At 42.5% G+C, this 21,751-nt stretch overlaps 3 protein-coding genes across 4 annotated transcripts; 1 reads left to right on the forward strand and 2 right to left on the reverse strand.

Moving 5' to 3' along the window:
- Positions 1-587: 587 nt before the first annotated feature.
- LOC310806453 (niq CART3-like) lies at positions 588-1,432 on the reverse strand (the record flags this gene model as incomplete). The annotated part of the gene is made up of 3 exons (XM_083672554.1): positions 1,127-1,432; positions 844-927; positions 588-695 (listed from the first exon to the last, which is right to left on the reverse strand). Exons 1-3 carry the CDS (start codon positions 1,397-1,399, stop codon positions 588-590), a joined length of 465 nt encoding a protein of 154 aa, XP_083528680.1. The 5' UTR covers positions 1,400-1,432.
- Positions 1,433-2,331: 899 nt separating this feature from the next.
- Positions 2,332-9,677, reverse strand: LOC310806452 (uncharacterized protein). 2 transcript variants are annotated; one of them, XM_083672552.1, is made up of 10 exons: positions 9,533-9,677; positions 9,082-9,159; positions 8,697-8,795; positions 8,406-8,588; positions 7,918-8,112; positions 4,912-5,013; positions 4,537-4,683; positions 3,802-3,963; positions 3,410-3,485; positions 2,332-3,146 (listed from the first exon to the last, which is right to left on the reverse strand). In XM_083672552.1, exons 1-9 carry the CDS (start codon positions 9,578-9,580, stop codon positions 3,411-3,413), a joined length of 1,089 nt encoding a protein of 362 aa, XP_083528678.1. In that variant the 5' UTR covers positions 9,581-9,677; the 3' UTR covers positions 2,332-3,146; position 3,410. The 2 variants fall into 2 exon arrangements, with proteins under 2 accessions (XP_083528678.1, XP_083528679.1); XM_083672553.1 differs by having other exon boundaries at positions 8,406-8,591; positions 8,720-8,795; positions 9,533-9,576.
- Positions 9,678-12,690: 3,013 nt separating this feature from the next.
- LOC310805584 (growth arrest and DNA damage-inducible protein GADD45 beta-like) lies at positions 12,691-14,534 on the forward strand. Its single transcript, XM_083671330.1, has 4 exons — positions 12,691-12,934; positions 13,093-13,194; positions 13,309-13,534; positions 13,719-14,534. Exons 1-4 carry the CDS (start codon positions 12,891-12,893, stop codon positions 13,830-13,832), a joined length of 486 nt encoding a protein of 161 aa, XP_083527456.1. The 5' UTR covers positions 12,691-12,890; the 3' UTR covers positions 13,833-14,534.
- Positions 14,535-21,751: the final 7,217 nt, after the last annotated feature.

Here is a 21,751-nt window from a genome sequence, read left to right on the forward strand (position 1 = left end):
TAGTTAGCAAACTTTTGCGTCATGTCAGATCTGTATTTTCAGCCTGTTATTAATTGTAGATTTATCTCGCTCTCCCTCGAATGAAATCTCTGTTTCTGGTACACATTTTCATGGTCAGGTTGTCGTTTCTAGGCTCTAAATCTAAAGCCTATACCAAAGAAAGAGGACGAAACCTCTTTGTTTACAGCCTACCCATAAAAAGGTCTCTCTCTGTTCTTCGTAGGCCTACTGGACATCGCTAGAAGTCGGATCTGATGAGCCATCTGTTGATCAAACGTCATCATTTTTGCAAAACTGCTACTCATGTCAGTCTGACAGTCTTGATTTGTCAATTTCAATTGTTTTTCATCTATAAAATATGTTCTCTCAATTACAAGGATGTATCAATACTATGCCTATCTGTCATATCAAACTGTATCAAGGATCTTAACATCAAAGACAGAGGGGTCAAGTTGTTTTTTTTGTTTGTTTTTTAAAAAGTTGCCTTTATTCAGTTCTTACATTTATTTACATCTCTAAACAGCGCAACATTTGAAGAGAACATTAATTGCACGTCACACCCATACAACCGAGTGAGCTATCATCTTCTACAAGCATTTGAGGATGGCGAAGTTGCATGACGTTCCCCGTGGACAGCTGCACAGCTTTCCAATTCTTGAACCTTTGCGAACTGCGCATTGCTCACCTGCATCACACTGTAGAAAAATGAAATGTTTTTTTTCTGTACATCACAACAAAATAGATCATATACACAATCTAACACAGAAATGTTGTTAAGCATCTGAATTTCACCTGAAATATGAATTTTAAAAATAAATAAATCCATGGTTCTTTGAAACATACCGAGGGAACCCAGCCCAACTTCTTCTCCAATGAAGGCGTCTGCTTATTCTTTAATTTTTCAAGAACTTCTTGTAAAGCTTCGATCTGTACATGGGAGTAACATGGTTAGCCTGACTTAACTATGTCCTTGCAAACAATGGTAACCTGCATAGGCCTGGCCTATCATAGGCATGTGTGCATTAATACATTGTGCATTTAGCAAAATCACACGGTCATTACTAGCAGCCTAAAAACGTCAGCCATGCATTTTATGACTCAAAGATAAAACAGTTGTCTATCTCACCAAATCCTTTTCTTCTTGTGTCTTGAATGGGTCTCCTGCAGAGCGGGTTTCAAGAAAATCCTCGGAACTGACCAACACAACCAACATGGAGCAGGTAGCGCTAAGTAGGAGGAACCGGCCGCTGACCATGGTGCTGGGAGCACGTGCTGAGCCTGATTGGAAGTTGATATTGAGAGGCGCCCGGGCAGGACAAATGTGGCTCTTCGCTTGTATTCCGCCTGACAGCTCGCGACAAAGTTTTATACCATGCATTGACATCATCAGCGTTTGCATTATTCAGAACCAGTCATTCAAATAAGTGGTAGGCCTACGCAGGTTGGGCAGTTACGCAGGTTGGGTAGTTACGCAGGTTGGGCAGTTACGCAGGTTGGGCAGTTACGCGTGCGCTGTCACTCTGAAATGGGTATAACGCTCTGAAATGGGTATAACGTTCGCGCCAATAAGTGTTAACCTCCCTTATGCACGTATGGCATTTCACTTCAAAAATGGTCGTCCATCTGATGCTGGCTCTAGACGCGTAGCGTGGAAAGTTGCGCTCCTTCAACCGGCCTAGCGGCCTTTTACACACACAGCAGTGTGTACATTAATTATTATACAACCGAAGGACCCTCAAAAGAAAAAATATGAATTCTGAAATCTTTAATTATTAGGCTTATTGCACTCAGACTCATCTTATGGTGTAACTTGCTGAATACATTTTTGCATTTGAGTTAATTGTATGAGCCACAGCAAAGGGGGAGAATTGCCCGAATGTATTTCATTGTCTATGGAAAGCCGTTTTAACAAATTCATCGATTTTAACATATTGTTGATATAAAAAACAACAACTAATTATTGATAATTAAATGATTGGAATGAGAAAACGCAGGGGTAATATAACAATTGTTTTGGATTAATTCATGTTAAAAGGCATTTTAATAATGGTGTCATCTGTTTCCTTGACCATCTAACCTACGTCAAAGCACATGTCCACCTTCAAGCTCTTCCTGTGAGCATAACCTCTTTCTTGACCAGAGGTTTGTTCCAATTAACCCATAGTGTCATGTCTGGAATACTGCTCATACACAGACACATCAGAATATCACAGTTCCTTGTCATGGTGATAAAGGTTGTCATTTTGGAATTTATCAGAGGTTTACTGTTTCTAAACATAACCAACCTCAAAAAATAACATGTGGATAAAGGTATTGTATGGAATGCGAAATATAACCATTCTCCTTAATGGCACATGACATTATGATTTAATCATTTGGTCTAATATTATTAACACAGTTAATAGTTCTTCCATGCTGAAGAAAAGCTTATCAGGAGGCTCAGGGAGGGTTAAAGGTAAAAAGATTAAGAGTAAACCCTGTGGGAGTGGTCAGCAGTTATATTGAATCTTTTGATTGCATTTCAAACCTACATATTCATTCCCATATGTATGACAAACATGGCATTTGATTTGTCAAAATGAAATGAAGACATAAATACATCAAAATCTTTTTAGAATGTACAGTATCAAAACAAATTCAGAAAACCATTTGACAAAGTCAAACATTTCCTTTTAAACTAACATTTCAATAACACAAAAGGGATGAGCAAAAACATTTCATTTCTTTTTGTCATCCTAATATGAACAATGTAAAATTGAACTGAAAAAAAAAGATGAACAGAAAAGTGCCAAAAATACCAAAGTAGAGATTGCCTACCAAAAAGTGCTGCCTCCGACAGTAGTGAGCAACCGACACACAGAGCTTTGGGCGCAGTATCTCTGCTTTCCACACTCACTCAGGTTGCAATGCACAACATCTCAGTAAGAAAAATAAACACAAACTATGATGCACTACAGTGAGCCATAGAGGACTGCATCTTTGTAGTCTGAGAACATTCAGGCGCAAATTCAATAAACGTTTTTGCGCAGAAGAGGCGCAAAAAATAAGGCAACTTGCACTCACAATTCATTTTCAGTGAATTCACCATTCAAGTCTTTTTCAGCCCCCAACTTTTTCATCTTCTAATACATGGACCTTAAACCACCCTGAAGGGAGAAAAGACAGATAGACAATCCTGGTCAGCATTCTGAAAGGGTAACATATCTCTTTATTGGTAATTTCCTGTGGAGTTCCTCAGTGTCTATCTTAGTTCCTATTTTATTACTATAAGAAATTTGGAATCTGACAACTATCTTCAGTGCAGGAGTAACATTTTTTGTTTTGTTTCAGACAATTACACCTTCCCAATTTCAAATCTGAAAGTTCTAATTATTTGATAAAGCATGAAAGTATAACCAAATCACTGTACCTTATTCCTCTGTGCATTTGGCCTCATGTTTCTCTTTATCAGCCAACTTGCAGCTCACTTCCGTCTGTTGCCTGCCCTAATGACCAAAGAGGATATGTTTGTATTCATTACAAAATCACTATGAGCATACTTGGCTGCAATATTCCAGTTACAAAACAGGGTACTCTATTGTGTTTTTACCCTTCATTATTTGAATGAATGTATCATTTTTAGAATCTGTGGCAGCCATGTTCCACAAGGTGATACGAGTGCATTATGTGTATTCTAGTCATGCAGATTGCTCATAAACAATCAAAATGTGATTGCTCATAGACAATTCCTAACACCTTGCGCCAGGGGGTTAAGTTCAGGAGTTGAACAAATGGTTTTGGAGAGGAAGGACTCTTGCTAACCATGTAACAGCCAGTGTGGTAACCACACAGGTACCAGGAGAGTAGCATGCTCGATAAGGCCGACACATCTGAGTCTGGGCCATTGCTGGTGTTGTCCAGCCCTGCTCTGGGGGGCCATACGCATGGTGGAGGGAGATGAGGTGGAAAAAGTGACGGGAAATCCTAGAGGAAAAGGGTATCAGTAATGAATGAATACTAAATGAAATTAAATATCAAATGAAACACCAGAACACAAGGTTATATTATCAAATATCAAATTCATAACATCCACGAAAATAACACACCATGCAAATAAAGAGAGGACATTTTTAGGGTAATATTTGAGGGGATATTGATGGGAATAGTGATTCTGGTTAATTAATAAGGTACATGATGCAATCCCAAATACAGTTCAGTTACAGGCTGTTCAGGCCCTCTTGTCTCTCTGTTCTCAGAAGGATTTGTTTTGTGTAAGGCTACACATACTTTGCCTGTGGCCCAGCCTTCAGCATAGTAAACATGACCGTGAGATGGGCACAGGCTGGCATGGCCTAGCAGCCCAACTGATAAGACAAGAGGTGGCTGAGTGAGGTCATTAGATTTGTTGTCTCTGGTACTTTTTCCAGTAGCTCATGCTCATGGGAAACACGGTTCTTTTGAACACAAAATCATAATTGCTGGGAGAGATCCAATGCAGCCAATTTCACACAAGTCTAATATAGACATAATACAAATACACACAGAGAACAGTCTCACCACTGAATTGGGCGGAGGAGGTGGCACTGGAGGAAAGAAGGGAAGGGGGTGAATGCTTCGTTCTTTTGAATCTTCTTTCCAGCTGCTGTTTTTTTTGTACCCCTGCTCTTTTCCATGGTAAGAATTGCTTTTGCCCCATTCCTTTCCCTGACACACAGAGAGAAAAATCAGACAAATGTACAAATACAAAACAACAACCCTTATAATGTGTACAACACAGACAATTCATACCAATAAGGACAAACTCTGATGACGTATAGAAGCAAAGTTATGAAGCATCACTAGTTGTTAATAATGTATGGATATACTGAAAATATTCTATGTGATAGAGATTTAATTGAGCTGACCAGCAGAGGGAGTAGTAGACAGACTTACTGAGGCGAAGTTTGGTGGAAGAGGGGAGGGCTGCTCTTCTTGTTTATCTTTCCTCCTCCAATCAGAGCTGCTGGTACTGGTAAGTTGGTCCCTATTCATTGACTGGGGGTGAGAGGTACCTTATTTGTCTGACAAAGCTTAATCTAAACAGCTCTCAAACTTTGGTCCTGGTGAGCTGCAAGATATAAGATATCGTAGCCATGGTGGTACTTTAATTATCTTAACAACACAGCTGTAAACAACACACTGCTACTCCGACTACCTGAACTTCTGTGAAGACATTGTTGTTCCCACAAAAACTGTGCGCTGCTTTCCAAACAACAAGCCTTGGATTACCAGCGATGTCAAGGCCCTCCTCAATAAGAAAAAGAGGGCGTTCAAAGAGGGGGACCTAGCAAAGCTGAAGCACGCACAAGGGGAACTCAAAGTCAAGCTGAAAGAGGCAAGGGAGTTATACAGAAGGAAGGTAGAGAGGAAGTTGCAGCAGAACAACGTGCGAGAGGTGTGGGATGGGATGAAGATGATGACGGGCATGAGGAAGACCAGTAGCTGTGTTGAGGGAGGTCGAGACCGGGCCAATGAACTGAACCAGTTCTACAACAGGTTCGACCACTCAGCTGCGGTGGCCTACCCCACCCCCTCTCCAGGAGCTGTCTCTGTCGGCGTGCAGGGCCATTCTACACCTCTCCCCCATCTCACACAGCCCCCAATCTCCCAACACCCCCCATCATCAAAGGCGTCACCGACCTCAATCACCAGCCATCAGCCACTGTGTACTGGAGCGCCCAGGGACAAAGAGCCACCCCACCACCCACCCCCCCCTCCCTCCCAGCCCCTCCCCCCTACAATCACGGCAGACCAGGTGAGATCGGGACTAAAGCGACTTAACCCCAGGAAGGCAGCGGGTCCAGACAAAGTGTGTCCCAGACTGCTCAAGACCTGCGCTGCCGAACTGGGAGAGCCGCTGAGGTACTTATTTGACCTGAGTCTACGTCTTGGTAGGGCCCCAACACTGTGGAAGACATCATGTCTTATTCCTGTCCCAAAGAAGCCACACGCAAAAGAACTCAATGACTTCAGGCCTGTCGCACTCACCTCACACATTATGAAAACAATGGAGAGACTGCTTCTACACACACTCAGACCCCAGGTTAGCCATGCACTGGACCCACTACAGTTTGCATACCAGGAGAAGGTTGGAGTAGACGATGCCATCACATATCTACTGCACAGGACGCATTCTCACCTGGACAAAGGGAAAAGCGCTGTGAGAATCATGTTCTTTGATTTTTCCAGTGCTTTCAACACCATCCAACCCCTCAGATTGGGAGACAAGCTCCTGCAGATGGGTGTGGACGCCCACCTGGTATCCTGGATCACTGACTACCTGACAGGGCGGCCACAGTTCGTCAGACTGAAGGACTGCCTCTCGGACACTGTGGTATGCAACACCGGAGCACCACAGGGAACTGTGCTCTCTCCTGTCCTGTTCACCCTGTACACGTCTGACTTCTGCTACAACAAAGAGTCATGCCACATGCAGAAGTTTTCGGACGATACTGCAATTGTGGGGTGTATCAGAGATGGGCAGGAGGGGGAGTACAGGAGCCTGGTGGAGGACTTTGTGCAATGGTGCAAACTCAACCACCTACAACTCAACACTACAAAGACCAAGGAGATGGTGGTGGATTTCCGTAGGTCTAAGCCCGCTCTGCTACCAGTCTCCATTGAGGGAGTCAATGTGGAGATGGTCAGCACATACAAGTATCTGGGGGTCCACCTGGACAATAAACTGGACTGGTCAGCCAACACTGATGCAATCTACAAGAAAGGACAGAGCCGGCTGTACTTCTTGAGGAGGCTGCGGTCCTTCAATGTCTGCAGCAAACTCCTAGGGATGTTTTACCAGTCTGTGGTCGCCAGCGTTCTCTTCTATGCAGTGGTGTGCTGGGGAGGAAGCACTAAGAAGAGGGATGCCGGGCGACTGGACAGGCTGGTAAGGAAAGCTGGCTCTGTTGTGGGAGCTGAACTGGAGAGCATGACTTCAGTATTGGAAAAAAGAACTCTGAGCAAACTGCTCACCATCATGGACAACGAAGGTCACCCACTGTACCACACCATCATCCAGCAGAAGAGCTTGATCAGCTGGAGGCTACGAGCACTGACAAGCAAAACTGACAGACTGACTAAATCATTTGTCCCCAGAGCCATACAACTCTACAATAGGTCAATCAAGGGCAAAGAGATGGACTTCTTTGCATAACCTCCACCCTCTGTATCACATCACCATCATGTCACTGTTTCACCTCATTATCTACAATGTTTACTAGCTATGCTAGGTCTCATACACAGCCCCTACCTCCCTCCACCAGCCTGGACTAAATGCACTTTATAAATAGTCCATATTTATGTAGCCCGTATTTAGTTTTTAGTATTTAATGCTATTATTGCACCTTACCTTTTTGCACCTCACCTAACTGCAAAGACATTTACAACTGCACCTCGCCTGTATAAAATACTGCTAATGTTGTATGTTGTATGTGTATGTTATGTGTGATACCCCTATGTCTGTATGCTACTTGGAACCTGAATTTCCCCCTGGGATAAATAAAGTTTCTATCTATCTATCTATCTATCTAAAAGATTGATGTTTAACAGTCAATCTTCTTTGCGTGACCAAATTACATTTGTTCAAACATTAATTATTTTCGGAAAATTATTTTTGTTGAAAAATCGTGGTCCCAGTTTAATAGTGATAATATACCATGATTCTGGCATTAAAAGAAGCATTTAGGTTCAAGAAAGAAACATTTTGATTGACAAGTGCCGTGGGTCTGGGTCATCGAGAGATGTAAAGTGCCATGTTAGCCACAAAGCTTTTGTGTTCAAAGTGATGTATTTTAAGTTGGATACAGTACATTTGGGGTCATGGTGAAGCACTATGATGAACCAGCAGTAGGTGTGTTATTGTTACACAGTATATAACTGGTTTACCTATCTCCTTACCTTGGCTGCTGCTTGTCCACTCTGGCCTCCCTGTTCCTCTGGGGACAGCAGGGCACACAGCTCCAGCTCTTCCTCGTTCCCATACACGTCAAACTTAACCCGGCAGCGCTCTCCTTTCATCCACACCAGCACTGCTGGGTAGACCAGCCTGTCCTCTGAGTAGACCGCACGACAACGGGAGCCCAGCCTCCACACCTGGCACAGGAGGGAGAGTGCTTAATAACTGGTGTAAACCCTGAAATACTTAAATAAAAGATATCCCATTGATAAATATGGAGAAGGTGAGGAGAGAGAGAGAAAGATAATAAAAGAGAGCAAGATAACAGAAAGACAGAGACATTTAGAAAGAGGCAGGTTTTTTGTCCAGAAACCCTGTCCATCAACAAGTGTCTGGGGCAAAGGGGCTAGGCTAAGGACGATAAGAGTGTAGTGATTGGTTGGCTATAACAGTGTTACATGAGCTGTATTTTGAATTGGGTTCAGCTAACCTGTCTTTCTTTGAAGGGCTGGTCAGCTGCTTCAGGTAACAGGGCACTCAGCTCCATCTCCTCCTCGTTTCCATAGCCATCAAACTTCACCCTGCACTGCTCCCCCTCCAACCAGACCAGGGTGGCAGGGTACACCAGTCCATCTTTAGACCACATGGCATTGCAGTGAGACCCTACCTCCCACTGCTTGGGTGAAATCAGGCATTGAGAAAGGATAATGAAAACATCTTCATGGATATATACCCCAAAAATGTCAGTCTTAATCTATAACTGATTATAACTTGAATTTGCCTTGGAGTCAGCTGGTTCCTCACATGGCACATCAGAGTCAATTGGTTTCTGTGGACTGCCTCCAAGCTTTTCATTACTTTGTTTTACATCATTTGAGTTCTGCAATATAAAATACAGGAGAATAAGCCAGTTTTAATGTGGGGTAGTCGTTCTACTGAAGACATGACAGGGGACATACATGCAGATTCTATTAGATTTCAAGAGATGTCTATTTTCACCCATTACTCAATACAAGGGATGGATCTTATGACTCCAGAGATTGTCAGCTGTAGAAGCCTCTAGGGTGTAGGCAATCCAGAGCAAATCAATAGAATGCTAATATCAATTCACCGTCTTAAATAGATTAAAGAAATGCCACAAAATGGGACTATTTCTCAAATGTTACCTGGAATGATTGAACGGCTTCTTCATAGGCCTTCACAAGCGCCGAGTCGTCATTTGCCACCGCTGCAGACACCTTGTCCTAGTATGTCAAGAAAGAAACAAAGTCATCCATGTTACATACCAATAGTATTAGCAATACATAACATTACATCAAAGACTGACCCCAGATATGAGGCTACCTCACTGCTCCTGAGTTGTACACCTTGATTGATGTAGCCTCTACAAACTGTACTACTAGTTCACCTTACAACAACAATTTCTGCGTTTGCCTAACATTAGCTAGATAACAAGATAGCGTAACTAGCTCTAATCCTGAATGGAGACAAGTCACATCAGGGCTAATAGATAGCGTAGATAGATAGCTCCTCTCCTGGTTCAGGCAGCTGTTCTATTGGCAATCTTTTCATCTCATTGACATTGGCAAGGATAATATAATGAAGAAAAACACTTACCTCAACCCCGTCTTTTCGAAAAACTATGTTTTCATGACATTCAGCCATACCTAAAGATACTTTTAACAGACTTGCTGATTTATTACGCTCATTTAAAAACCCTCTTATTTGTCATAATCTTAGCAAGATCCCGCGAACACGTCAAAAATCAGCAACGCACCACGTGTTACTTTGCAGAACGCATTCTGGGAAGTATGGTTCTCGACCACACTGTCTTAGGACAGATAGCGCGACTCCGTCCAAACTGTAGTTCAGGCGAACCATCGTCGCGCAACAATGACGATACCTGACGTAAGAAAATGGCTGTGTTCCAACATGCATCCCTGCAGTCTATCTAGAGCGTATACTGTACTTGGTATACGCTCTAGATCACAGGTGTCAAACTCATTCCACGGAGGGCCGAGTGCCAGCAGGCTTTTGGTTTTTCCTTTCAATTAAGACCTTGTCAACCAGGTGAGGGGAGTTCCATACTAATTAGTGACCTTAATTCATCAATCAAGTAGATGGGAAGAGCAAAAACCTGTAGACACTCGGCCCTCCATGGAATGAGTTTGACACCTGTGCTCTAGATAGAGTACAACGACGAATTTAGGCATAATCTATACAATGGCGCCTCCAGTGGAAAACAGGACTTTTTTCTGCTCTCTGATTGTAGGATAAATACTTTATTTCTCCATGTGCAATCATTCAAGTCAGACGCCTAAAACTGGTTGGACTGAATTCGAGTTCAAATCTATTCAATATAATAAGTGAAATGAAATTCAATAGGCCGATAGTGAGTTGAAAATAGTCGATCGTTTTCTATGAAGATGTTTCAAATCATTAATTGAATGGCTAGGCTATACTTCTTATACTTCAAAGGCCTCGCCTTTGTTTACAGGCCCCCGTCTAAATATGGACTATAGGCCTATTTGCAGGTAAAAATGTATTTCCACCACTGTTTTGTTGGTGAAACATTTTCCCAAAACTTTCCTGAATGGTTGCAAATAGGCTAGTTGAACGCATTGTGTTGTTTCAAAACATTCTCTCAGTGCATCTTAAATGGACGGAAAAGTGTGAAGACTGTGCGTATTCCTGACTGCGTGTGTACTGCCACTGAATGAGGTAGCAGGGGTCCAGGGAGTGTGTGTCAACATAGCCGACCCGTCAATAGATTAATTAGTTTTGTCTAAACCGCAGTAGGCTTAAATTCCCCGTTGCTTCTTTCCAACTGCTAATACCAAAGGTGTAACATGGGGAGGATATTGTCGAGATTTGTGTATTGCACAATACAAGGCATGTCAAGACTTTTAGATATACATTTTGAAAGGGCATTAATGTGCTATGGGTCAGTGTCCTAGACGGTCGAGCTCATAGGCCATGGAGCACTCTCCTGCATGGCGCACAGGGTTGAATCACATGCAGATAGGCCTACAAAGGTCACTAAATACAGCGATAAAAGAAGCAAAACTGTTGATCGAAAACATATTAATCCGACTAATATCTAATTAAAATGGGGCCTAATTAGCTGCAAAGTTGCCAGTGACATGATCACAAAAAGAATAAAAGCCATCATGCAGATCACACTAGTGGACTGTTAGTATCGATTGACCGCATGGGTTTCATATGGCAATTTTAGGACTCAGGGTAGGCCTGTAATTTGATTAAATCAAAGCCATTAACTGTTCAAGATTAGCTGGTCCTGTCACTTGGCAATTTAGGATAGGCCCATAGGATATGTCTTATAGCCCAAAAGCCTAACAACAGAATCAGTTCGAAACTGCTAATTGTGCCTTTTGTTTGTTTAATTGACATTAATTCAGTGCGAAACGCGTGATTCCCAAATCAAATGATCCGAAACCAAGGACAAGTCAGTACATGTTGTTATGATGATTATTAAAAAAAACAGCTGCACTTTCATCAACGTTTGAGGAGGTATTTAGTTGACCACTGAGCGGCGCATTTGCTCATAGAAAAATAAAGTTGTATTCCAGCGTCACAGGAGCAAGGAGTTGCAACGTGTTACAACATGTTCCAACCTGCCGTTTCGGTGCAACGCCGTGCGAAGTCCACAGAGTGGCGACGTGGTTATTATTCTGGTCCGAATACCCTACTCTAGGCTACTTTCTTAGTGTTTTACAAAATCCTCACAATAACTATATCAGCCATTAGAATGCATGCATGCATGCACATTGCACGGTGTGATGTAGGTCGTGGCGTAGACCTACAGTTGATTATGCACCTACAATGCCTACAATGCTTATTTAAAAGCATTAGCCTCAAATTCATGTAATGTAGATTGATCTAAATAGGATTGTAAGCACTAAACTACCTGTTTGCAAGGTGAGATTTCGTAACATTGATAGCATAACAAGGTCCACTAATAGCTTGTAAACAGCACTGATCCTGTGACTAACGATATATTTAGCACGGTGGAATTAGAACAGTGTCGAATGATGAAGTTCCAGATAGCCTGCAGAAATTCGGTCACATTCTGGAAGATGATAGAGTTGACTTGCAGAAGAATGGACAGAAGGGTGAATTTCACAAGACAAATAGCCTACTTTTACATTGATAATTGCCTCTGTTCTCATGTCGTTTACACAATATCTGCTATAATTGGGAGATTCTTATCCGTGATTTAACTCAGGTGCTATGGTAACAATGATGTATATGTCCATGCTTTTCTGCAAATGTAGTCCTCCTCTAACCGAAGAGCAATGAATAAACATGCGTTGCCATTTATTATCTTTTAGCAAAAAATATGCATGGAGTTATGTATTGACACACAATGCAGTGATCTAATGTTGTCTTCCTTGTGGTAGAATCATTTCATACATATAGCTCTTGCATATAATTTAGGCCTATGCAAGGTTTCTTATAGGCTATGTCCCGAGAGTGAAGAAATACGCAGCAATAGAGAGACCAAGGAAATTCCATAGGACTCATATTGAAGTAAACAAATTGATAGGCTAGTGGAGGGAGGTGGGGGGATTCTCTGAAATATCCCACGTGGGTCCACGATATGTGTTGGCGTAAACAACCAATGGTTGCAAAGAGTGGGTATGCCATCGGCATATATTAACCAATCAGGGAAGTAGCGTTCGAGTATAGCCACGCCCATGACGACAGTGTATATAAACCTAGCGTTTCGCTGTATTGTATCAGAAACCACTGAGCCACAAAGCAGAGGAACATTACAAGGACTAATAACCGTATTTCACAGCAAGCGCCGAAACAGTTTCACGCTGAAACACTGCTGCAAGGAAACCTACTTGGATTACTTACTTGCCAAGGACATTCTGCAAACCTTGATTCGGGAATTTACTCTTTGGAGATTATCCTGGACCTTGTGGATTATACAACTACTGACTTCAATATGACCCTGGAAGAACTTGTTGGATGCAATATTACAGACAAAAAGTAAGTGACAGTACTTGCACACTTGGTTGCATAGTTTGCATTAAGAGATGGAAGTGCAAAGTCTAAAGTAGTACACACCGCTATAGTAGCCTTTCTCAACCGTTGTTATTCAATATTGTGGTGCATACAACTAACATAATTGTTTTTTTTTCTTTAAGGATGGAGACCGTGAGTCAAGCATTAGAAGAACTACTGGTGGCAGCCCAGCAACAAGACTGCCTGACCGTGGGAGTCTACGAGTCTGCCAAACTAATGAATGTGTAAGTAAAGATGTTATCGTTATGGAACTATTAAAATGCAATGGTCTTGTAATATTAGGCTACCTATCAGTTTACAGGGCAGGTCATTGACTATTCTCTATGTTCTTTCAACAGTGATCCCGACAGTGTGGTATTATGCGTTCTGGCGACGGACGAGGAGGACGAGGATGACATCGCACTGCAGATTCACTTCACGCTTATCCAAGCCTTCTGCTGCGACAACGACATCAACATACTGCGCGTCTCGGGCATGAGGCCCCTCGCTCAGATCCTGGGCGAGCCAACCACCGCTGACAGCAACGGCAACGAACCCAAAGACCTGCACTGCATCCTTGTCACTGTAAGTACAATTCTAAACAGTCTCACTTGCAAACACGTTAATACATATTTCATATGATAATATTAAAGACGCGAAAGGCCATGTGTGTGTAATTGGGTGATAATGTTAAACTACATAACATAATTGAATCAGCTATGCACAGTTCATACACATCTAACCATGTCTCCCTATTTTTTGCTTGCAGAACTCCCAGTGCCAATCTCTCAAATGCGAAGCGCTGCAAGACGTTAGCAACTACTGTGAGGAGAGTCGTTGCAAGAACCAATGGGTACCTTATCTGGCCCTGCAGGAGCGCTGAACTAACGGACCTCGCTAAGAAATTGTGAAAGCGATGAAAACGAAAAGAGTCGTCATTCTTCAAGGATGAGAAATGCGTTCAAGAAAGGGGCATCGACAGCTCTGTATCTGCCTGCCCTGGCCACTATCCGGCAACGGAGCTGGGAGTGAGAATGTTCCGATGGACATGCGCGCGTTATGACGCATCTGCCCCCTCATTCTCTTCCTCCGCGGAAAGGAAAAGTGTCGGCGGTAGTGGGGAGTAGGAACGAACTGTAGAGGAGTCCCGTTGCTGTTTGCCGAGCCATGTTGGAGCAATTGAGGGCGGCAGTAGCGTGGGAACGGACTTGCAGTTTCGTTATTGCGGGACAAAGGAACTGCATCAATGTGAATGCGGACTTGAAACTGGTAAAACTCCATGCTTTCCGATGTGGAAGTCAATGTATTTATGAAATGCAATGTGAATGACTAAATTGCTCAATAGCTGGATATTTTGAGCGAGAATGCAATTGTGTTTTCAGATCAATGTCTATGGATTGTTATTGAGTTATAACATTGATATTGATCAACAGGTCAAGAGGGTCAAACATTGTTACAATGTATTCATTTTTAACAGTGACACAATGAACTAATGTATTGTTTTTTATTTAAGTTGAATAGAGTAATATATGACAGTGAAATGCATTGCTGAATACAATGTTTACCTATTTGAATAAATTATTGAACTGAACATTTGATTTCTCTGTGTGCTTCATGCTATGGGAAATGGAGGAGGGAGGGGGATGGCATGTGAAATCTATGCAAAAGTAGGATCCTCTACTGGTGTCATTTATACTGTATCAGTGTTTCCAAATGTTGTTCCTCTTGGAACGTTTGTGGTGAATTTCATTCCATCAGTGAGACAAATCTGGTTGGCTATAGGTGACCTGAGAGACTTAACCTGTTTTACACACTTTAGTTAGTTCAGTAACATGACAAATCTTAAACAAAGTAACTTCAGTTTCACAGTTTTACAATTTAATTGAGCCTTGTTTATGAGAACAATTGGTTGTAACTCATATATGGATAGTGGGTCACCAGGATTGGAGTTAATGGATATCCTGAACTACTGTCATGCAATTGCACATCACATGCAGTTTTGGCAGAACATGTGATCTTCAGAGGGTGGTAAAACATCACATGCCCAGTACATCACAGGCCGCAAGCTACCAGCCATTCAGGACCTCTACTCTGAGAGGTGCAAGAGGAAGATCATCAGGGACACCAGCCATCCCAACCACGCCATGTTCTCTCTCTCTTCTGGCAAAAGGTACCAGAGTATTCGGACCTGGTCCAACAAGCTCCGGAACAGTTTCTACCCACAGGCCATAAGACTGCTCAACTGACCTCCCCACCATTATTATTGACTCCTGACATTATTGCACTAGTACTATTGTCACTTTTTTATTACTATATTATATTGTATTGTTGCTGACTGTTGTTGTTGAGCGAGGAGTAAGATCACAAAGCATTTCACTATGTCAATTACAGCTGTATGCGATGTACGTGACAAATACAATTTGATTTGATTTTGATTTTGATTTGATCTACCTGGGGTCTTTTGTTATGCTAAAAGACGAATAGGCCAAGAGAAGAGTACAAGACAATAGTTTTCAACTGGATTTTTCTCACTATCGACCCTCAATGAGGAAATAACTGAAAAGTATTGCAGCATAGCCTCTGGGACATATCCTTACTGTTAGCTGCACTTATTTTCTTTCGAAATCCTTGTGCAAACAAAGTATACTCCCGGCTTCCCAGCAGCTACGTCACATCCTGGATGTCACATCCTGTATGCGGCAGCAGTGCAATTGTGACACCCTGCTCCAGGACACCCTGTGACTCCTTAGGCGAGTGACGCAAGATGGCTGTTTGATTTGGCAGTTGTCCTGTCCTCCTGTTGTGCCTCAAAGTACAGCCAGAGCCAGCCAGCCAAGTCTTAGAATAGTGTCGCTCACACACTCAATGGCAATGTAGGTCACTCAGATATCACCACCACTGTCTCAGAACAAACATACTGATTAACACCAGGCCCTGTTATAAAACATATCCACTTGTGCATTTATGGACAACTGGCTGATGTCGATAGGTTTCAGTTTTGGAGGCAGGTAGGCTGGGTCATTGGAGAGACCGCAAACAATGAATTGAGTAAAAGTTGTTACAAGTTCGGAAAAACATTCCAGAAAGCCTCTCCAGAAAGATGGAGTACACACTAGATAGAAAGAGTGAGAAAGTGAAGAGTTGAAGCCAGCGACACACGTAAGTGTGCTTGGTCACACAGTATTTAGGCCACTATGGCAATGATAGGTCAAGTCTCCAAGACTAAATAGAGCCTAAGCTGGTTTGATAAGGATTTAGAATAGACACCTTCATCCCCTGTAGCACTCTTAACATTCTAAACTGAAACGAAAATATAGCTATCCTTTATTTCGTGGAGATGCATTTTACAGTATAACTCTAACGCCTCTCCATGAGATAAAGGATAGCTATATTTTCGTTTCAGTTTAGAATGTTAAGAGTTTGTTGTTTCAAATTTGTTGGAACTGAGGCTAATTTAACTGATTTGACAGTTTGACATCTTGATGCAGACACATCAAACACTACCCTGTGTAGTGACGTCACTACTTTGTAAAGGCGCATTATGCGCATAGATCCCATACAACACAGTGTGGCTCTAAGATATGCATTCTGTGGATTTTGATGCATATTTGGGTTTAACTAACTCAGTTTACATTATTGTACACGACAACTGAGTAACCCTTCTCTGATATTCAACAACATTGTTGTCGAATATCAGAGAGGAGTAGTACCCTCTTTTTAAGTAATTTGCAGCCCTACAAGCAGACATGGTCATGGATTAGTTGTGGCGCTGGCATCTTAAAATAGCCTAGAGTCATAGAAAGCATATTTTTAGTTGCAGACACACAGCACGAATTTACAGAAACCCTCAATCTCATAACATCAACAGATGATAGGCCTATTTTTGCTCTGCTTGCAGCCACGTACACGTACTACAGCGTGGCTTCGTAAAACGTGCGTCATATTGCCATAGAAACTGCAAGGGGAGCGTCTAGTGTGTTGGGTCTGGGAGTTTCTAGCTGTGGTCTTCATTTAATAATGAGCATAACATGAACCAATCGCATATTGCCACTGACTTGTTTTCTATTACGTATAGGTATCCTCCGGAATCGTCATTGCCCATTTAAGGGTGGTTTTGAGAGTCTTTCATGCAGGTGTCCCAGCATCACAGAGAGATGACTCACGTCGGAATTGAACATTTCATCACGCTGTTCGTGGTCCTGGCAAAAACCTGTGTGGGGGAGTCAGCTTTCAAAATAAAATCAATAAATCACGACAACCCTATTCCCAAAGGAGAACTTTAGCCAAATGTAGCCCCGTTAGAGAGAATGAAAAAATAATTTTGGTTTGCTCTATTGTCACGAATCATTTCTGTTTGTTGTTTTAATAACACATCACCACTCTGGTGCACTCACGAGCACCCACGTTGGGTGTCTCCCTGCGTCGTGCCTGGGCAGTTGCACCTGGAATGCAAAGAATGCGGATGGAGTGGCGCGCTTTGACTGGAAAATGCGCGCGGGTATGTTTTCCAAACGTTACAGCCACTGTGGCGCTCTTTTCCAGCGCGAAGAGGGCTATTCAATTCACACACACACACACACACACACACACACACACACACACACACACACACACACACACACACACACACACACACACACACACACACACACACACACACACACACACATTGGCGTGAGATGTTCAACATAAGATAGGGAATAATGCAATTGGATACCTAATAGGGCTTCTGGACTGCCATATGTGTGGGAATAATATGTAATTGCATGCTAAACCATTTTCGGCCACCAAATAAAGCTGTGCCATTCATTATAGAATGAATTCATTATAGAATTATAGAGAAAATATTATAAATAGACTTTAGAAATATTAGAAATCTAGAATGGTAATTTTCTGCTAATTTTAGGACACAGCTCTTTATGCAAATAATTATGAGCATTTGCAATTGTGAGTGAGTAAAGTGCTAGTCCGTGAAGAATTTCCAAGTGGCATTGACTGGTTTATATATACTCCAACTCCTATCTTGCAATATAAAAGTAGACCAAAAGCACTGACTGACTAGAGTGTGGGATTACTGGCAGAAGAGACTTGCAAGGAAAACAGCTAAAACAAGAAGTTGTTTTTCTCTCAACACAGACAGGAGGAGTTGGAGACATAGTCTAGCACCCAAGCCCAGTTTTGCCTACTTTTTTTAAATGCAAGTCCAGAAATGCTTGATCTGTGTGCGCAGCTGGGATGCCTGCCTGCCACCCACCCTGCTTACACTGTGCCTGTCTGCCTAGCAGTCTGTCAGTGGAGGTCAACAGGTACAAAATGTCTGCCGCCGGTGCCACTCATAGTCCCACAGCCCCGTCTTTCCACCACACCACCACCACCACCACCACCCACAGCTACGAGTCAATGTAGTGGCTCCAGACTAGCGCCTGAGGTCACAGCTCTGTACTAAAAAAAATTAAAAGACACCAGGCCTGTTTTACGACCTCATGGCATCCTGCAATCTAAACCAAATCAAACGGGCTACCAATGAATCCCTATTTCAATGTATTACTCATTTGAACACTCTAATCAAACTAGGATCAACACTTTGTTTCAACATTATAAACTTGGTGCTAAACAGGGGCTACATTTGAAAGGAGGTTTATAGCAGATGTGAGAGAACAGTTTGTTCCTAGCCCCTGCTGGTGGTCATGGTAACTCAGCATTGAGAGAATGGGGTCGGGAGCTGAAGTGTCTAAGGAAATTAAAACAATGAGAGATTATTTCGCTCCAATATTCCCTTAAGCATGTAACAAGGCACCACAAGGTGCTGATAAAATGGCGCATTGTTGAACCAAGCACTGTCCTTACCCACAGGTTCAAGTTGACCAAGATACATAGGCTGCAAGTGAGAGTGTGTTTTGGTGTGTGGCAGGTCCCATAGCAACAATTCAGAAGCTCATTGTTTGATTTTCCCTTGGGTAAACTGTAGCTAGTTAAGTCCGCCTATAGTGCCTTGATGATAAAAGGAGCTGATCTGAGTGAACCCTGACTAAGCATTCATGCTATTGCGTGTGCAAAAACCACAGAGTATACACTGTTGAGGTCAATGCCAGGGTACTTTAGGTTAAACACGGCTGGATAATATATTTTAGATGACCGAATTATGGCATGAGTTTGATCACCCTATGGTAACTCATGAGCACAGCAACCTCTTTATTTAGTGTCATCCTCGCAGAGTCATTAAATTGGCATTGGTCATGTGATGCTCCGGGCTGCCCAGGTCTTTAACTGACTTCGCTGATCTGACCTCTCAGTGGTCTCACATCTAGACGACTGTGGACTCATGAACTGCCCTAACCTCCTCACTCCTTCACTGTTTAAAGAATGAATGCCTATGGAGAAAAGGGTACCCCTTCGTTGAGTCTGAGGGAAAAACAGTCTATTGGGAAAAAGTAGCAAAAGAAAAATAGTACCCTCCTTCATTGACCAGGTGACATTATTGATTTGATGGAGATGGTGAGGTATATACTGTAAGGATAATCTTGTTGTTTGGTTTTAGGTGTAAGGGAGGTTAACTCCCCAAAGATGTAAAAGAGCAGAGGTAAGTCATAGCAATGAACAAGGAGTGTAAACCCTGCAATAATAGGACGTATTGTGTGCCACAAACATTGCAAGACAATACCCTGCTGTGTGTTCCAACAGTCACTCCATGAAAAACGCTGGAAAAAAAATGTAGTAACTGCCCTTAGGGCCTCAGCACACCCAAAAGCACAATAGATGTCTTCATGAGTATGTCTCTGTACGCAGGCTCGGCTGCAGACTACTCTGGCTGCAGTCTGGTGCCGCGCACGCTGAGGAGAGCTGACGTCAAGCCGGTTGGAGAGAAAAAAAAGCAGGAACAGGGAGGCTTTTCTTTCCAACAGTAGCCTCGCCTCAGCCTCATTGAAACTCGCTGACAGAATACAATTTGCGGACTCCCTGCTATAAATAGCTTGGACGAGAGGGCTATTTTTAGAAGGCTACGGCTATATTTATATGGAGGGAGTGGTCCCCTTTTTAGACTGCAAAGAAGACCAGAGTCAATTTTCAATTGACTTGTCCTTTTTAGAAGACACAACATAGCTCCATTCGAGGTAGATTTTTTTTTTCTTCCACTCCACCTCAAATGGCTCTTTCTCCCTGTGAGTAATTTTGGTCTGTGTGTTTGGCTGGGACGTCAGAGCAATGTGGGGACTTGTCTGTGTGTCAGAGTGTGCCATGTGAGGCCTCGCTGCCTGTGAGGTGGCTAGAAGCAGTAGCCCAAATTACAGACCCTACTCTACAGGCCCCCTAGCCCCCCTTATCCACTCGCCTCCCCACTCACCACCGTTTCATCTCAAAACCAACTCAGAGACCCCCCCCACACGCACACACACACACCCACCCAACCTCTAGCTTCCCCACCCTACAAGAAATGAGCGTGCTGGCTGCAGCCATAATGCATAACACATTGATGTGCATGCACATTTATGTACATTTACTGCATTTACAATGAAAGCCAGGAGACACCAATGCAAACTGGACAACACTGTATCTGTGTGCACTGGTGCTCACATGATGATTATTGTTTGAACTCCAGACTCAAACAGGTCCAAGATCGTAATGTACTGTGCTATCTACTGCACTCCACATTCCTTTCCATTTATTTTTGGACATAATAAGATGCACATGAGAGAGGACAGGTCACTTATTCAATGTTGTCTTCAGTCATCACGGTGAAATCTCAGCAATACCAGGATGTGGCATTGCATAAGATGAATATTCTGACCTTCAAAAAAGAACAAGTTTAAAATATAACTTGGCGTTCCATTAATAGCATCAGATAGATTGATTGGATCATTGGAAAACTGGATTAAAATGTTGTATCCAACGGCATCGAAATGGCTGTATGAACTGTATCTGCTTTGCAATGCAAACTTTGTGAATTTCATGTCTTTACAATGGTTTTTCATACAGTTAGTATATCTGAGATATGCACAAGCACAACTACATTGAGTTGCCTCCTGATACAATGGTATGGGACTGACATGAATGTTTGTAGTATTGTCATACTCTTATCAGGAGTCAACTGTACTCACAACAGTAGTTAGTTAGAGGCATCAACTACCACCATGTAACACAATTTCTCAGAGGGTTCAGGGATCTGAGCAAAATCATTATCTACAATGCGAAGTGATCTAAACAATATGAACAAATGGCAAAGTCACACTTTTTTGTAACTATCAAGTTGCAATCATTAGGGTAGAGAATACAGTATGTCAAACATAACATCAAACATTCAGTTCTCCATTGTCCATGGTCTAATGAGGCATGATGTACAGTATGGGCTTGACATTTTAAAAATAATCTTTACAATCAATGATCAAAAGAAACCGTTCTGTTGTGTGAGGGAGGGAGAGAGAGGGGGGGGGGGGGGGGGTGGAATCAATCGCTATACCCAATAGGAAGTGAGTTGAGTACATAGTTACTTATCACTCACCTGTACAAATGTTGCAGCCCATTTATGACTACACCATCCCATAAACATATGCTACTTTGCTTTTCAGGGCTCCAGTTCTAGGAAGTATGTTGTAAAAGGCTTAATAGAAAGCATACACCCTTGTGATAGGTCAGTTTCCCTAGCAACATGATGCTTACCCCAGAAAGTTGTTTCTTTTTGTTCTGCTGTTTTGCACGCTCTGCATTGCAGGTGAGTTGTTTCATTGTCACAGTTAAAGCCATTTCCTTATTGTTCCACGGAATCCTAATCGTCAAGTCATTTTCAGAACCTCTTTAAACTGCAAT

The sequence above is a fragment of the Argentina silus genome, assembly GCF_951799395.1.
Source record: "Argentina silus genome assembly, chromosome: 6".
Classification (NCBI taxonomy): domain Eukaryota; kingdom Metazoa; phylum Chordata; class Actinopteri; order Argentiniformes; family Argentinidae; genus Argentina; species Argentina silus.

Bases quoted from the DNA above. Each gene is read 5' to 3' on its own strand.
- LOC310805584 (XM_083671330.1), top strand. From the start codon at position 12,891: ATGACCCTGGAAGAACTTGTTGGATGCAATATTACAGACAAAAA. The intron at 12,935-13,092 runs GTAAGTGACAGT...TTTTTCTTTAAG, and splicing joins TGCAATATTACAGACAAAAA to GATGGAGACCGTGAGTCAAG. The intron at 13,195-13,308 runs GTAAGTAAAGAT...TTCTTTCAACAG, and splicing joins TCTGCCAAACTAATGAATGT to TGATCCCGACAGTGTGGTAT.
- LOC310806452 (XM_083672552.1), bottom strand. From the start codon at position 9,580: ATGGCTGAATGTCATGAAAACATAGTTTTTCGAAAAGACGGGGTTGAG. The intron at 8,589-8,696 runs GCAAATTCAAGT...TCACCCAAGCAG, and splicing joins AGGAACCAGCTGACTCCAAG to TGGGAGGTAGGGTCTCACTG. The intron at 5,014-7,917 runs GTAAGGAGATAG...TCTCACCCCCAG, and splicing joins GTGGACAAGCAGCAGCCAAG to TCAATGAATAGGGACCAACT.